At 45.5% G+C, this 17,430-nt stretch overlaps 1 protein-coding gene across 2 annotated transcripts in view; it reads left to right on the plus strand.

Annotated features, from left to right (window-relative positions):
* Positions 1–16,316, plus strand: part of LOC137436937 (protein cornichon homolog 1) — a 141,592-nt gene extending 125,276 nt beyond the window's left edge. For both annotated transcript variants that reach the window (XM_068131175.2, XM_078787072.1), the window contains exon 6: positions 15,920–16,316. In XM_068131175.2, the coding sequence (XP_067987276.1) occupies positions 15,920–15,950 (31 nt within the window). In that variant the 3' untranslated portion in view covers positions 15,951–16,316. The remainder of the gene's footprint in view (positions 1–15,919) is intronic.
* Positions 16,317–17,430: the final 1,114 nt, after the last annotated feature.

Raw genomic sequence — 17,430 nt, forward strand, 5'->3', positions numbered from 1 at the left:
CTTTGATGTTAAGGTGGGCCGAGCGGAATGGCCGTCGTGTCCGCACAAATTACCCGATTGTACTCGAACGTCGACGAAGCCGCGCTACGCTGGCTCAATAGGAAAGAGAAGACACCCGGCTGGGTTATAATGACACAATACGACACCAGGGGTTCAGTTCTCAAGACCTCCGGAGGAGGTTATATTCGTGCGGAAGGTCAGATTACAGGGACGAGAGGTACATCATAGGAAGACAGGCACTTAGACACAACCTTATATTATTCCCGACAGACCACAGAGAAACAGGACAAAAACTGACTCACACGGGGATTGATGACAAGGAAAGCGGGTATTCGATGGCCAGCACAAGGTGCACCTTGTGCTCAGGGACAGGATGGCGCGGCCCAAAAGATGCAGGAGGTCTCTCAGCGCTCGAGGTGGCGTCTTGTCGTCTCAAGCTGGGGGCGCATCTCTCGTCACATCCGGCGCGGGGCCGCGTATATCCGGCGGGGAGTGACACGCCCTCGGCTCGTTAGCTCCGCCTCGTGGAATCGGCACGTTGCTTCTCATTGGGTGCGTGCGGGGGGGTTTTCCAGGCTCCGCCCTTGACGAGGAGCTGACAGCCAGCCCCTTCGTGGTAACCCCGTGGAGCGCATGGATAATGGCGGCTAACCGAGCCGGAGGGAGGACGCACACTCCCCGCGCGCGCCGTTGTTGTAGTTGTTGTTGTAGCTGTAGTTGTTGTTGTTGTTGTTTGGGGAAGAAGATGGGAGGAGGTATGGGAAAGGTCCTAAACTCACTACTGATGCCATATAATCACATTCTGGTGCAACGAAGAGTCATAATTAATGGAAACGAGGCCTTAACTGACATAGATTAAGAATAACTAGGAAGATGTCCGAAAGTTGTCTACGTGTGGTGCGGTGGACCTGGGCACGACATTTAATGGGGGAATAAGGGGAAGGTCGGCTCTACTGATTGTTATTTACATGCAATGGGACTAGGGAATGGGGGATTGGGGAAAGTTGGGGAGTATTGGAGAAAATAGGGGAATATTTACAAGCGGATATGGAGGCCAAATTCCATATTCGCAACATTGCACCCTTCTCTACCCTCGGGGCGTCCCGACCCGATAAATTTTTACCTACTTTAGTGTGGCACGCAATGTAGTTCCCTCTACTATTAACTCTACCCTGAGTGCGACAGTTTTACAGATATTCACAAATGAGTAAATATGTCCCCCTGCGACGTTGCACCCTTCTCCTCACAGAAACACACCCACAGGATAACCGAATCCGGAAAGAATTCTCAAACTAAACATACAGCCGGTAGGGAGCATTATTTACAAGACTACGCTGCTATTTACACTACGATCCAGGACCTGTTTTTGGAGGGACACATGCAGATTTTATGCATAGAGAGAGAGCGCGCTTGCCAACATCGATACACCAACCCACGAGTGCTCTGTGGCCGACGGCCTTTAATAACGTGCAGAGCACCCTTTCCGAGCATCAACAGCACCACCCCACCACCAATCGGTGCAGTCACCATTGTTCATTGGAATAAAAATAAATTCGACAACCCCTAACCCTGCAGGTGTCTCTTGCTCTTCTTGTGGTGCACTTGGTGTTAATTAACAGTGGTTCACCTTTATGGCATAGGTGCCACGTTGACCCATAGGTCCTTCCACGGGTGGTGCTTGGCCGCAAAAGAGCTGCGGTCCATTGTGGGTGGCCACAAACATTGCGGTCCATATGGTGTATCGATCCAGGCAGCCAACAGCGAAAGTGCAGGCCCACAACTGCGTAGCCAGCACCTCTCTCTCCTCTCTCTCTACCCCAAAGCCAGATCCTCGGAGGTGGGAGACAAAAGAAGAAACAAGTGAGTAAGGTGGTAAGGGCGCAAAAGTGCACGCAATATAAGGTAATGCACACTGGGGGCACATGGGAACCAGGTGAGACAGGTACGTTCCTATCGTACGCCCCCCCCCCCACCAGGTAACCTACATGGCCCCTCCCTTACCCCTTACTGTATCCACAAAACACAACACTACCCATAAACATCTACTTTACAAATCAACAAACATCCCTACTGTCTTCCCCGTTCCTCCCATATACCAAATTCGTCTTCTCTCCCTCCTAACCAATCAAATTTGCCATTTTCAACTCTCATCAAAATTTGCCATCTCCAACTCAACATCATAATTTGCCATTACCAATTCATCATCAGTCCCTCCTAGGGAGGGAGAGATGGAATCACCCCAATGTCTCATCCACGTCGTGATGCGTCTCACAAATCCACACAGCGATTCATCTCCTGCAACAAAACAAAGAAAACACAGGTGTGGAGTCATCATCATCACCACAGGTAAGTGGCTGCGTATGGTGCGACAGGTTCATCAATCCTAACTATCTCCTAAATGACTTTAACAACTTTACACTACCCGGGGTCTCTCTCCGGCCAAACCATTGGCCCTCTTACACTATGGGTTCTAAAAACCAATTCCCATTGGCCAAACTGTGGTGCTCTTCAATTTGGGGTCTCACTCCCCCGATTCATCTCCCGGTGCCCTCGCACAATTTCTGGGCTGCGGCGTGTACCTCTCCCAGTGGGTCTACCCACCTGCACACCTCCACCACTGCAGTTGCCTCCGAGCTTACCTGCTCCTTGCCCTAACCTAACTACCTGGGGAAGGCCCTCTGGCACTCTCCCCACTCGGTGCCCTCTCTGGCACTGGGCTACCCGGGTCCATCCTCCGGATCCTCGGGCCCCATCCACAACTCTACCGGCTCCCAGAGCCCACCTGCGGCCTCACCTGGCCGACATCCTCACAGTGGTGGAGTGCCCAACCAACTACACACACTAACAGGCTACACGCCCAGCCATTTCCACAACACTAATGCACCCATCCACAACACCATTCTGCAACCGCACCACAAATGCCAATATCCAACCACAATTTACCTGTACCCTCTACCTAACACTTACACTACCCGCCCCGGGTACTCGTGAAAGGGGTCCACTCTTCCCCCATCCACACCTTCGCACCACGCACACCACTCCATACCACTTACTCCAACTCTCTCCACACACCTGTACTTGCACCCTGTGCTCTCACACCTGGTGCCACCTGCACCCTTCTCTCCCCAAGCGCATTCGCGCTGATCCACACACTCACTACTCATACACGGCTCCACACACCTGTCCAGTTGCACACCTGTGCAATCACACCTGTTCAATTCTCACACACACGGCATCATCTCAGCTAACTACTCCCTTCTGAAACTTGCGCTTCCCAGTCGTCCCTTTAACTATTGCGCTCCCTCGTCATTATAATCCACACTAATCTACCTGCGTCCCCACTACAGGTATCAGTCACTACCTAACCTTATCGTCACCTAAGGTCATCTTCTCTAGATCCCTACACACAATATCCTAACCCACCCGGGCTAGTTTTCACTGCCATACACCCCATAAGCTATAGCTCCTTTGCCCCACCATGGGAAGGGTGGCAGGGATGCCATCCCACCACATCGGGGGTCTCTCACTACCAATTTTGCACATCAAATTTCAACAAATTAAAAATTTGCCAATCACTACCCATCATCTGCCAATCACTACTGCCAATCCCTTGCCAATCATCAAATTTTGTTTTTCTCCAATTTTGGGTCCAAAACACTAACCTCATCACCCAGTCGACTCACTAATACCTCTCGGTGCGCCAATCCCTGTCCAAAGCCCGGCTTCGTAAAGCCAAGCAATGGATGCTGGTTGTTTTGTGCCAGCGGCTGGATGCGTCCGGCATTCGGGGCAGGGACGGGGGCTTACCCGGGCCGAGATCCCACGCACCACCTCGGCGTGGAGCCATCCAATGTCCCGATCTCGACCTGCCGGCACGTCTCAACAAAACGTGGTCGCCATAACGACCCTTCCTATCGGGCTGCCAGCTCCGCCTAGTGGAGCCTGGACGCGGCCGTTCAAAGCGAGGCCCGGCACGCACCGAGGGCCTGCTTCGGCTAAAAGTCGCTCTAACCTCTAACCCGTGTAACGTCGATGCTTCACCTGGACGCTTACACCCCGCAGCCCGTTCCTTGCTCACACATCCAGCTGTGCCCATGCTCCTCGTACCTTTCCTTACACACCCAGGTACACCCATTCCACTCACAGCCTTGGTCACACACCTGACCACCGAACACTTTGGCACACATTCGTTGGTCGCACACCTCACCAAAACACCTCTTCGCGCCCCCTCCTCTGTCACCTCCTCTGTGACAATCACAGGTGTGCCCTCATTCGCACACCCAACCACGTGCCTCACCACCAACTCCAGCGTGCATTCCCACTCACGCTCTACCATTCCAGGTGTGCATCCTTCCATCCCAGGTGTACATCCTCGCTCACCTGTCACAACTAACTCACGCTCCATGTCACTCTCACTACTTTCACCTCCACTCGTGACAACGCACTCACCCTTACTCTTGACAGCACACTCTTTCCTCATGCACCTGTCCGTCACACACCTTTCTCGCGCACACTCCTGCGCACACTCTCCCGTCACACCCTCTGTAACACTCACCACAGGTGGACACTCCTCCTTACTTCTGACAGCGCACGCTTTCCTCATGCACCTGTCCGTCACACACCTTTCTCGCGCACACTCCTGCGCACACTCTCCCGTCACACCCTCTGTAACACTCACCACACCACGCTTCCATGTGCTCCCTCGCACACGCGCTACGACCGACTCATTCTCGCCAACACCCTCACTACTGGGCACACACTTTTTCCTCACACACCCCAGAGTCGGACTTTCTCGCACACCTCCTCTTTCGCACACCAGACCTGTCACACACCTCACCAACGGCCTTTCACGAACACCCGGGTCTATCTCGACCCCCAAGCTTCTTAAATCCCCTGGCGCATCATACGCACGACCATATTGGTCACCACTTACACCGGGTCCTCTTCCTCTTCGCTTCTCCTCCATCACCTGCGAATCCCTCATCCGGTTAATGAGCACATCACGATCCAAACACAGACTTTGGACCAATTCTTTTATCTCCTCTTTTATCTCTTTCTTATCCTCTCTCCGTCGCTTTTTAATTTCGCTCACCCCTTCTTCCACTTCTTCTAATTTTTGCTTCATCTCCTTCATCTCTTCGTGCGCCCCTTTAAGTTCTTCCTCTAACTCCACTTTATTTTTTTCTATTTGCTCCCGCACCTCCCGCTCTTTAACCTCCATTACCTCTACCACCTTGTCCATTTTCCTCGTCAGGTCCTCATGTACCGTCTGACACTCTTTTTTAATTACCCCTACGTCCTTTTTCATCTCCTTCTGTGTCGATTTTAAACCCTCTATTACCGCTGTGTTCTTCTTTACCTGGTCCCCCAACTCCTTTTGTCCCACTGTCAGTTGTTCTACTCCCAGCGTCAACTCCTCTATACCACCTTGCAATTTTACAGTCCCCTTTCTCACCTCTTTCTCCATGCGCTCCTTACAGTGCCTCACCTCCTCGCGCACTCCTCCGACCTCCTCACTCACTCCTCTTCTGATCTCCTCTCCCATCACTTGCATCTCCTGCCCAGATGCCACCCTCATCTGCTCCATTTCCTCCCTGTGAGCATCCAGTTTGGTTTCTACCCCCATTCTGACCCCCTCTATCTGCTGCTCCATTTGTTTAACTTCCCTTTCCGCTTGGTCCCTCATGTCCCTCAATTTGCCTTCCATACTGTTTTCTAACCCCTCTAACCCTTTTTGCATCCCTTCCATTTGATTCTCTTGAGCGGCCATTCTGTTTTCTACCCCCGTTAACCCCTCCTGTATTTCCCCTAATCTATCGTCTAATTTCCCAAATTTCATGTCTAATCCCTTAAAATTATTGTCTAATCCCTTAAAATTATTGTCTAATCCCTCACTGGTACCCCTCGCTTCGTCCCTCATTACCCCCATTTGGCCCTCCAATCGCTCACCCTGAGCATCCATCCGGTTCCCCATTACCCCCAATTGCTCACTCTGAGCATCCATCCGGCCCTCCAATCGCTCACTATTCTGGGCCATAAGGGCCTTCATTTGTATAAAAAACAAGTTTAAATCCACCGGGGGCGCTGCCACGGTCGCTGGCGCGGTGATCAGCGAGGCGCCATTTTGCGCGCCCGCTTCTTCGTGCGTGACGGCGATATTTTGCGAACCTGCCGCCCTCACTGCTTCGCTCTCCTCCTGTCCCTCATTTTGGTCCTGGATCGACCCTACCTCACTCTCCTTTACCGGACCCCAGCTGTCTTGATCCGCCATAGCGCGACTTTCAAAATTCGGTTTTTATTTTTTATTTTCGTAAAACAAATTGAAATTTCGCCGTTATAATTTCGCGCGGGAAACGCGCTCCGAATCGATTTTCCCTCCCAAAATTTGGGCCTAACTAATTTAGTCCCGGGTTCGAATTCCACTCCTCGACACCAATTGTTACAGACACGACTTTGATGTTAAGGTGGGCCGAGCGGAATGGCCGTCGTGTCCGCACAAATTACCCGATTGTACTCGAACGTCGACGAAGCCGCGCTACGCTGGCTCAATAGGAAAGAGAAGACACCCGGCTGGGTTATAATGACACAATACGACACCAGGGGTTCAGTTCTCAAGACCTCCGGAGGAGGTTATATTCGTGCGGAAGGTCAGATTACAGGGACGAGAGGTACATCATAGGAAGACAGGCACTTAGACACAACCTTATATTATTCCCGACAGACCACAGAGAAACAGGACAAAAACTGACTCACACGGGGATTGATGACAAGGAAAGCGGGTATTCGATGGCCAGCACAAGGTGCACCTTGTGCTCAGGGACAGGATGGCGCGGCCCAAAAGATGCAGGAGGTCTCTCAGCGCTCGAGGTGGCGTCTTGTCGTCTCAAGCTGGGGGCGCATCTCTCGTCACATCCGGCGCGGGGCCGCGTATATCCGGCGGGGAGTGACACGCCCTCGGCTCGTTAGCTCCGCCTCGTGGAATCGGCACGTTGCTTCTCATTGGGTGCGTGCGGGGGGGTTTTCCAGGCTCCGCCCTTGACGAGGAGCTGACAGCCAGCCCCTTCGTGGTAACCCCGTGGAGCGCATGGATAATGGCGGCTAACCGAGCCGGAGGGAGGACGCACACTCCCCGCGCGCGCCGTTGTTGTAGTTGTTGTTGTAGCTGTAGTTGTTGTTGTTGTTGTTTGGGGAAGAAGATGGGAGGAGGTATGGGAAAGGTCCTAAACTCACTACTGATGCCATATAATCACATTCTGGTGCAACGAAGAGTCATAATTAATGGAAACGAGGCCTTAACTGACATAGATTAAGAATAACTAGGAAGATGTCCGAAAGTTGTCTACGTGTGGTGCGGTGGACCTGGGCACGACATTTAATGGGGGAATAAGGGGAAGGTCGGCTCTACTGATTGTTATTTACATGCAATGGGACTAGGGAATGGGGGATTGGGGAAAGTTGGGGAGTATTGGAGAAAATAGGGGAATATTTACAAGCGGATATGGAGGCCAAATTCCATATTCGCAACAATATATATAGATATATATTGTACATATATGCACATGTATATATACTTGTGGGGTATGCTTAAACTTAATAAGCAATAAAGGACGGTGCTTTGTACATGGGTACATAATAAATAGAAGCTTTATGATTAGAGGCAAGCATCACCTGCTGAGTATCGATGTAAGTTTTTTTTAATTTTTAATTTACGGATGCATTTACAGTTTTTTACATACATCTTCAGAAGTTTTTATTTCACTGTTCATAATTATCGAAATTACTATTTTCAAATGCTAGATATCGATTGAGGTTTTTTGTTTTAAACAGACGTATTTATGGTTTTTTACATAAAATTTCATTTACGGACGCTTTCTGACGGTTCTGTGATTTTTACCGACGTATCGCTTCAATGTGTGTCGGCCCGCAAACTTTCAGCTTTCTACGTCACCCGGAAGGTACCGAACATTAATATCATTCAGTGAGTGAGTGAGTGGTCAGAATGAGCTTTATATATTCATTACCCTCGCCAGAGGAGATTTGACACTACAATGAATTTCAGGAATGAAGTCAGAGATTGAAAGATGTGCATTTGGGGTGTATTAACGGGGTAGAAAAGATCAAGGTTTTGGATGGGGGAAGATAAGAGATGGTGGTGAATAGCTGTTTTAAAGGCCTGGAGGGAGGAGTGGGATTGATTAGCTTGTGGGAGTTTGTTCCAGAGGCGGGAGAAAAGAGGAATGAAAGAGTGAAGGTGAATAGAGAGTCTTGATTTTGGCAGTTTCACCAGAAGAGGGTTACTGGCAGATCTTGTGCGACCTGAAGGAATATTTGGGGGACACAGCACAGATAGAGCTGGGGGAGTAAGGCCAGAGAGACGTCCATAGAAGACAGAAAGACCACCAACCTACCTGCGGTGAGTGAGTGAAAGGCCCTCGGAGTTAGCTTCATCGCAGGAGATTCCAATGATTCTGAAAGCTTTGGTTTCAACAGCGTGAAGACGAGCTAGGTGTGAGGCAGGAGCACCGACCCAGAGGGGAGAGCAGTATTCCATTGAGCTGCGGATGAAAGCCTTGTATGTGGTGAGGAGCTCAGATGTGCCAAGAAAGGACTTCGCACGACCGAGGATGCCCAGTCGGCGACTGGCTTTGGAGGCCAAACAAATCTCAAAAAGTTGGTGACCAGTTGTGACAAAACGTGGTGAATGAGTTAGATAGGTGACAATAACAAGCCGATTAGATTTTAGTTCGGGTCCAAATCCAGATCCAGCCTATCAGTGGGATTCAAAACGGAAACTATACAGCCTGCTGGAGGTATCTACTGAGTGTCGTTTTCGTTCCCAATGGAATAGGATGTGAGTGTAAATTTTCATCATGGTGTTTGGCAGGCAAGTAATTGCTTCATAAAAGCTGTGGCACTGCATGGCATGACATTGGGCCATTAAAAGCATCACCTTTGTTGCTGCAGAGAGCTGTCAATGGGCAGAGGTAGCGCTTAAGTGTTATTTGCTCATTGCACATGGCATGATGAGGTCGAAGTGCTGATTTGCATACGTTTTACAAGATTTCCTTTCTTAAAGTCATTTGGTTGTTTGTGTTGATACCGGCCTGGTGTTTGCATGGCAGACAGCACTTGCTGATTAGAATCCATGTAGTAATAGCTGTGATGGGACACAAATTTGTTTGGACTACAATAGCTGAAGGGTGTGTGACTGTGTGTGTATATCCAGGGTGAACCATTTGATCATGCCAAGATTTTTAGTAATATGGATGCGAATGAATTTCAAATTTCCTTAGATTGCCTGTGACACCAAGTTTTCTTTAACTAGGTACTGTATTAAAATTATGGGGCAATTTAACATATTGCAGCGGATCTTTATTTATGACGCATACATTGAAAAAAGCCACTGAAGAGAGTGCAGAGAGAATTTCAGAGAATATTCCCAGCATTTTAATGTACCACCTGCTTCTCAAACAATGAAGGTAAAAGTGTGAAAAATGAATGATTGAATATAATGATTTTGGGATTTACCATACACGATTTTTGCGTGCCATATTTACATTAATGGGATTAGTAATACACAGAATTGGACATTTTGGGGATTGGAAATGCAAAAATAACATGAAGAAGCATCACTTCACTCTCCGAAAATCACCGTCTGGTGTGGATCAAGTCTGTCATACATCTAGGGTCCCTATCTTTAGAAGAACCGAATACCAAAACAGTAGTAACCATTACATACAAGGATATAAGTGGATATGCAAGGAACTTTGGTGCAGGAGGAGGCCATTCATCCCATCATGCCTACGCTACACCAACACCAAAACAATCACCCATCCACACACAAACTACTGACCAGTCCTGCCAATATCCATCTACTCCTCTATCCCCAATGCTTCTAGGTACATACATCTAATTCGAATTAAAAACCATCTCCTCTTTCTGCTGACTCTCTTCCTCGGGAGACCATTCCATGCATTCACTACTCTAACTGAAAGACCCCTGCCTTATTATTGTCATTCTCCAAACTCTACTCTTCTTTACATTCAGTTTATGGCACATTGTTCTATCACTGTCGATTCTGCTGCAAAACTGTTCTGCTTTTATTTTTTCTATGCCCTCTATTACATTAAACATCTCCATCAGAACCCATTACAACTGCCTCCGTTATAAAGTCCAGTCTCCTTCAGCTGCTCCTCATAGCTTCGTCTAGCCGGCCCTGGAATCAGTCTTGTAGCCCTATACTGATCGCTGATCCCTCTCTATGGCAGCTATTTCCTTACTCAAATGTAGCAATCAAAACCGGACACACTATTCTAGAAGAGGCCCCACTAAAATCCTTTGTGGTTTCAACAAGAAGGAGCTACATCCCACACCTCTAATGAATGTCTCACTTGGCTGATGCAAAAATTTCCTAATTGCCTTATCAACCACAGAAACAAATTCTCATGACCCTTCAGATCTCCTGACTTGTCAACGCTGGATTATTTTTCATGGTGACTAATCATAGAGAGACAATTGATGATTTGAAAGATGTAGTTATTCAGATTATCTCGGGAGTCACATAAGACACCCTTCAGAAAGTTATACGTAACCTGTTCCTGTTGTACAGAACAAAAATGTTCAACCAGAAAATGTGCAGAACAGAGGGGAGGTCATATTGAACATTTGTTTGATGTTTTTAAACTTGAGGACTGTATAAATATTTTGCATACATTTTTAAAATTTCATATCTGTCACTGGTGTTGAGTACTGATTTTTTTTTTACTGTGTGTGTGTGATGCATGTACATACGTGTGTGTGTGTGTGTATGTGTGTGTGTGTGTGTGTGTGTGTGTGTGTGTGTGTGTGTGTGTGTGTGTGTGTGTAAATATATATATATATATAATATATATAATTTAGGGTGCATCAAAATACACATTTCCAGCACATTTTCTGTCTGGGTGCTAAAAGTGTTCCATTTCATGTTGTTACAACACATGCAAAATATTTTTGCAATCCGTGGTGATCTAGAGGTGCAACGGCACATCAGCTTTTACAACTGAAGGGGGTTACCAGCAGTGTCGTGTAATCCGTGTATGCCAAGGTGGGTAGCCGACATACTAATTGAAAGTAAACCGTGGCTCGTCGGCGATCCACCTTTTTTTGTAATAAGATGTATAAAGTGTACACCTTCGTTAGGCATCAGATATGAAGCTTATGATCAAGTTTCATCAAAATTGTGTGTGTAGTTTCAGAGAAGAGAGCAAATACCTATTTTGGGGGGGTAACACCTCTCTCCCCCATGAACCTCGTTATTGTGCTCAGATTTTGATGCAGTCAATATACCGTCGTTCGGCATCAGATATGAAGCTTATGATCAAGTTTCATCAAAATTGTGTGTGTAGTTTTGGAGAAGAGAGCAAATACCTATTTGGGGGTGGGGGAAGTCAAATCCTCCCTCCCCGTAAAACCCCCATAATTAATGCAGATTTTGATGCGGTCATACACCTTCGTTATGTATCAGATATGCAGCTTGTGGCCAAGTTTCATCAACATCATGTGTGTAGTTTCGGAGAAGATAGAAAATACCTCTTTTGGGGGGGGCAGTCAATAACCCACCCGTAGACCCGCTTAATGAGCGCAGATTTGGATACGGTCAATACACCTTCATTATGAATTAGATATGAAACTGGTGGCCAGGTTTAATCAACATTGTGTGTGTAGTTTCAGAGAAGAGAGCAAGTAGTTATTTTGGGGGGGGGTTAACCTCCCCCCCCCACCCCCCCCCCCCCCCCCCCCCCCCACGTAAACCTCCTCAATGAGCGCAGGTTGTGAATTTGTTTCAAAAGCCATTAACTAGACCTATTGGCCGATATATATTCCAAATTTCAGCTAGTTTCAATGTATACTATAGCCTTTGAGATATGAGCACCAACACATTTTGGGCGGACGGACGGATGGACGGACAGACACCAACGTGAATTTGAAGGTTTTCTTAATAAAACTCAAGAATTCGGAAACGGACGTTGGTGAAATTTGGAACATATTACCTCGACGTACATACAAAGTAATTATTTCTGAGATTTGCAGCCGATTTCGTATAGTAGAAGCCGAGAAACGAATTTTCAGTCTCAATGTTAAAGTTGCATTCAGAGAAACAATCCCATATATAAAGAGGGACGCTTTGCGCCTCCATTTGATGGACATATAAATATACAAACAAAGACACAGTGGAGGATCTCCAGCTCAGGATTCACATTTGCAAGAAATAATCAGCACACTGAGCGGTAAAGAATGAAGATTCTTCATTGTTGCCTGACGTTTCAAGAACTGACTAGTTCCCTTCATCATAGGCTTCATCCCTGACGTGAGGTTGCACTAAGTTCCGATTGGAGTGATTGCTTCTTTTGGATTGGCCAGTGTCCACAGCAATCATGGTGCTTCAACTTGTGTTTGAGTCATCGTGTAGTGGTCCTGTGTTGAGAGCATTGTCTTGTGTTGGTACATCATTAACAACTATAATTGCAGTGGTGCAACCGTGCTTTGTGAGGGTGCCAGATCGAGTCCCATCACTTATTGCCAATCATAATTGGTGGTCGATCCATCAATCACATAAAGCCGAAAGGCTTCGAAGTCACAAGTAGACGAGGCAGCGATCTGCTGCCCTGATGAGCCTGAATTAAGGCGAAACTAGTCGGTAACTTCACTTTTCATCTACTTAGTGGCAGTATTTGACTTCAACATCTCTATTCATGCTGCAGGAAGCCCATCAAGCGCCATAGCTATGGCGTCATTGCATCTGTGATGTCACAGCATTCACCCTGGCGTCATTGCGACAGTGACTTCACTTGCCCAGCTTGGACAACTAAGGAATTCCCATCATCATAATTCCTGACCACAAAAACAGTGATACCTCCTGGTTGTGATCAGTAGGGTGGAAAAAAATGTGTCCGTGTGGCATATGGCACTTGTTCTTCCCAGATTGTGCAGCAACAGCTGTGATGGGACCCGATCTGGCACTTTCACCAATCATGGTTAGGGGTATATATATATATATATATATATATATATATATATATATATATATATATATATATATATATATATATATACTGTATATATGCATACACGGTCGGACCCTACTATTCGCGGTTTCGCTCAATCCGCGTATTCGCGGGTTGCTAAAATGCGACATGTTTCTCTATTCGTGGAAAAATGTCCTGCAAATTCGCATTTTTTTATTTTCGCAGATGTGATCCGTGAAATCTCGGTTTTTTTCCCCCTATTCGCAGGCATGTCCCGCGAATTAGCGGTTTTTCAGGGGTGCAAAAAAAAATTACACGAGCCACTCGCTTGACACATCTATAAAACCCATCTTTTACCAGTGATGCATAAATCAGGTGGACGTATGCAAAAAAAACTTCTTCTACGAGCCGTGAGCATGACCTGCTTATACGGTACAGTACAGTACATTCACTGCGGTGTGATTTGCGTTTTCATGGCTTTCACGGGTGCGCATTTTACCCGCACTATAAGCGAGCTTCATGGGATATCCCGCCAGATGTGTAAATAAGACAACTCCGCAAATTATAGGATGCAAATGCTTCATTACACCGATTACAGGTTGCAATTTATGGTAAAGCATCTGCAGAGATTTTACACAATGAAAACGCTTTGGGGGATGTTCCATCAGCAACTAAAACAAGTCACCCTCTGCGAATTATAGAATGCAAATGCTTCATTAAGTCTATTATTGAAATTAGCAGATATGACATCATCCGATAACATCCCGATCAAACAATGGGCTCCTGCAGATACCCAGAATGCTCGCAATCGTACATATAAATACAGATTGTGTCCTCCATCTTGATCATTGTTCTCGTCCCATTGCTTCGACCTGTGATTTTGATTCGCTCTGCTCATCGTTCAATAATGGCTCCCAAGTGCAAGACTAGTGCCGGAGATGCGTCAACTACCAAAAGGCAGAAGAAAGTGATGTGCCTGAGCCAGAAAGTGGAGCTGCACGACCGGCTTTTGAGAGGAGAAAGTGCGGCCTCTGTTGGCAGGCATTATGGCGTCAACGAATCCACCGTTACATAATGAACGGTGCTGTACTGTACTGTACATAGAAGAAGGAGAAGGCCATTCGTGAGAAAGCTTCAGCGAGCACTGTATCGAGTACGAAGGTGGTAACCCATGTCCGGAATGTCCACATGGCAAGGATGGAGAAGACTCAGAATATGGATTGATACAGATGAGGGACTTCATGGTGAAAACCATGATGCTGAACCATTCCCTAAACCCACTCAACGAGGATGAGTTGGACGCCATGCCAAAGGTTTCTGAGGAGGAGGAGGTGGAAGCGGGCAGTAATGAGGAAGAGGTGCCGAGGTCCAACCTCACAATCCAGTTCCTGGGCGAGTTGCTGCAGGACATGTGGGCGATTGTCGACAGGGTGCAATATGCTGACCCAGTCGTGGAGAGGTACCTCAAGTTCAAGAGGGCCTTGGATGATGCGCTGCCCCCGTACAAATAACTGCATCGAAATGTTGAGCAATGTGTCAGGCAGCTCCCCATCACCCATTTCTTCAGCCCTGCTCCCTCCACCTCAAGATCATCAGCACCCTCTCCAGCATTCCTCTTATCGTCCTCAGCAGCATTCTCACCAGTGTCCTCACTTTCTCCTACCTCTCCTGGCTCCCCCTTCATGCATGATTTTGCATCACCACCATTTGGGTCGCCCTCAAAGATCGAGGAATTCTTAGGATTTTAATTCATCACCATCATCATCATCATTTGAAAGTTGCGTGTGTTTGTGAAATAAAAATATTAAACGGTACATGATGGTGTTATGGTTTTTTTTTTAACTTAAACAGTACGGTGTGGTTAAGCACTTTTAATAAACTGTAAGCACATTCCTTCAATAAATTGGAAATGGTACCTGGTGTTGTCATTTTTATTTATTTGTAAGCATTTTTTGTGAAACTGTAATCATGTGTATTTGTGGTCGAAAACATCTTAAACTTTAAAAAATTTCCTCTATGAATCAGGAACCGCCAGGAACCTATAACGTATCCTCCTTTTCCCCATTGAAACAATGCCGCAGCATACGTTTATGGGATTTTCATCGACCTTCGTGGATTTTCATCGACCATGGTGGATTATCACCGACATTTGTTGGTTTTGGCTCACCATTTCCGCGACATTCATCGACCTTCGCGGATTATCATCGACATTCTCTGGATTTGCATCACCATTCGTGGATTTTGCCTCACCGTTCGCGGTTTGGTCCTCTCTTCGCAGATTTTCGTGACTCAGGAACCTATCAGCCCTTTTTCCATTGAAACAATGCCCTGCTATCCGCGGGTTTCACAATTCGCAGATTTTCCAGGAACCTATCCCCCGCGAATAGCAGGGTCTGACTGTGTATGTATGTATGTGTGTATGTATATATATATATATATATATATATATAATTATATATATATATATATATATATATATATATATATATATATATATATATATATCTATCTATATCTATATATATATATATATACTATTCTTTTGTTGAAGAATGCAAGCATAAATCTATATTTTATTTTGAGAAGGTTATGTAATAACAAAACTGCCAACAATAATTTTCATAGTAAGATAATATTTTCTGAAAATAATGTTTTTTTTGAAACAAGAAAATCATCAGAAAACTTTTTTTGCAGCTAGAAACGTTTTCTCATGGTTTTATTGTTTCAGGAAAACCTTTCTTCAATTTAGAAAATATTTTGTTATTAAGAAAATTCTTTTTGGCAGTGAAAGGACCACTGTAATAAGAAATGACGACTTGTTTGAATGGAATGTGCCCAATTAAAAATCATACGTTTTGCAGTTTCATTCTTTGCGTTTTTAATTCTTAATTACGTTTCCGTTGTATTTTCGACAGCATGACCTACAATCTAATGAGTCCAGCATGAGGTGTCTGCACAACTTCTAGAAAAAGATGGTGAGGCGAGAGCCAGGAAGATTGAGCCCAGCACAACCCAAAGGGATCTGTAGTTTTATTCTTTGTAAATCTCTCTATTTGTAACGTTGATCTGAAACTCTTGAAATGAATTTGGGAATTTAGAGATGTCTCTAGATGTTTTGTTTTGATGATGAATGATGAGAACGCCCCCCCCCCCCCCCCTAAAAACACATCATTATTCATACCTTTGATGATGGATGTGTGGCCGTCCTCGTTTTTTCCAATGCATGCTTGCTGTTGGATTGGTTGTTTTTGTTCTTATCCTTTTGGAAGCATTGTTGACCATGTTGTTTGATAAAGATTTTGTGCAAAGAAATCAGAATATTTTGACCATTGAGTGTTCTTTGGATTGTACTTTGTTATAACTAATTTACGATCGGTAAATTGAAGCTAACTTGTTTTGCTTCTTGAAGAATGCCCACCAGACCAAAGTGCTTTTAACATCGTAATGCAGAAAATACCAGGTAATGCCATCATTGGAGGGCAGAAGGTAAAACACTGATAGTGTAAACTAATAGCGAAACGAGAATAAACTAACTATAAGTACAACGTATTTAAGTATAACTGGAATAAATAATGGAATGGGAGCATGAAACTTGGCAGTGATGTTCTTATACAGATACTCTTTAAATCTAGTCGATTAGCTAACTCTAAAATTCAACATGGCACCCATTTATTTTTAAAAAGGCCACCAAAATTGCTAAAAAGTGCCATAAACTTTTTAATATTGGATTTAGGATGCACGAGTATCAATACAAAATCACAGAACTACATGTTATCTCTAAGAGGTCGTTAAAATTTTCCATTTATCTTAATTAGGTAAATTGAAAATTTTAACTACGTCTTGTAGGGATGTAGTTCAGTAATTTTGTGTAGTTACTCGTACCGTCACGTGAAAAAGTAAGTACACCCCATTTAAAGTTTTGACTTTTTCAACATATTTCAACGTACAGCTATTTGATCTTCATTTTAACAATATTGATAGATAAAGGTGATATAACATAACAAATATCATGAAACATTTACATTTTATAGTCCATTGTATCTATCTATAATTCCAGTAATCTCTGTGTGTGTGTGTGTTTGTCTGTGTGTATGTCTGTGTGTCTGTGACCGCTGTTTCTCGACAACCACAGGTCCGATATACTTTAAACTTGCCAGGTATATTGCTGGGGACCTGAGGATGTGCCTTTTCAAGGTTTCATATTAATCGGAGAAGTAGTTACCGAGCTATGTCCAAAAAACGATTCAACCAATCAGAGAGCAGCGAGCTATCACGTGTGCCGAACGTGCCGAACAGACTCTGCCTCGGACGGCACAATTGAGAGCGTATTCATTTATTTCACGTTGGCAAACTATGTTGGCGTTAAACTATGTTTTAAAACTAATTAAAACTAATTTGCGATTCATCGTAACTGCGATATGCGACC

The sequence above is a fragment of the Myxine glutinosa genome, chromosome 11 (genome assembly GCF_964187855.1).
Source record: "Myxine glutinosa chromosome 11, kmMyxGlut1.1, whole genome shotgun sequence".
Classification (NCBI taxonomy): Eukaryota; Metazoa; Chordata; class Myxini; order Myxiniformes; family Myxinidae; genus Myxine; species Myxine glutinosa.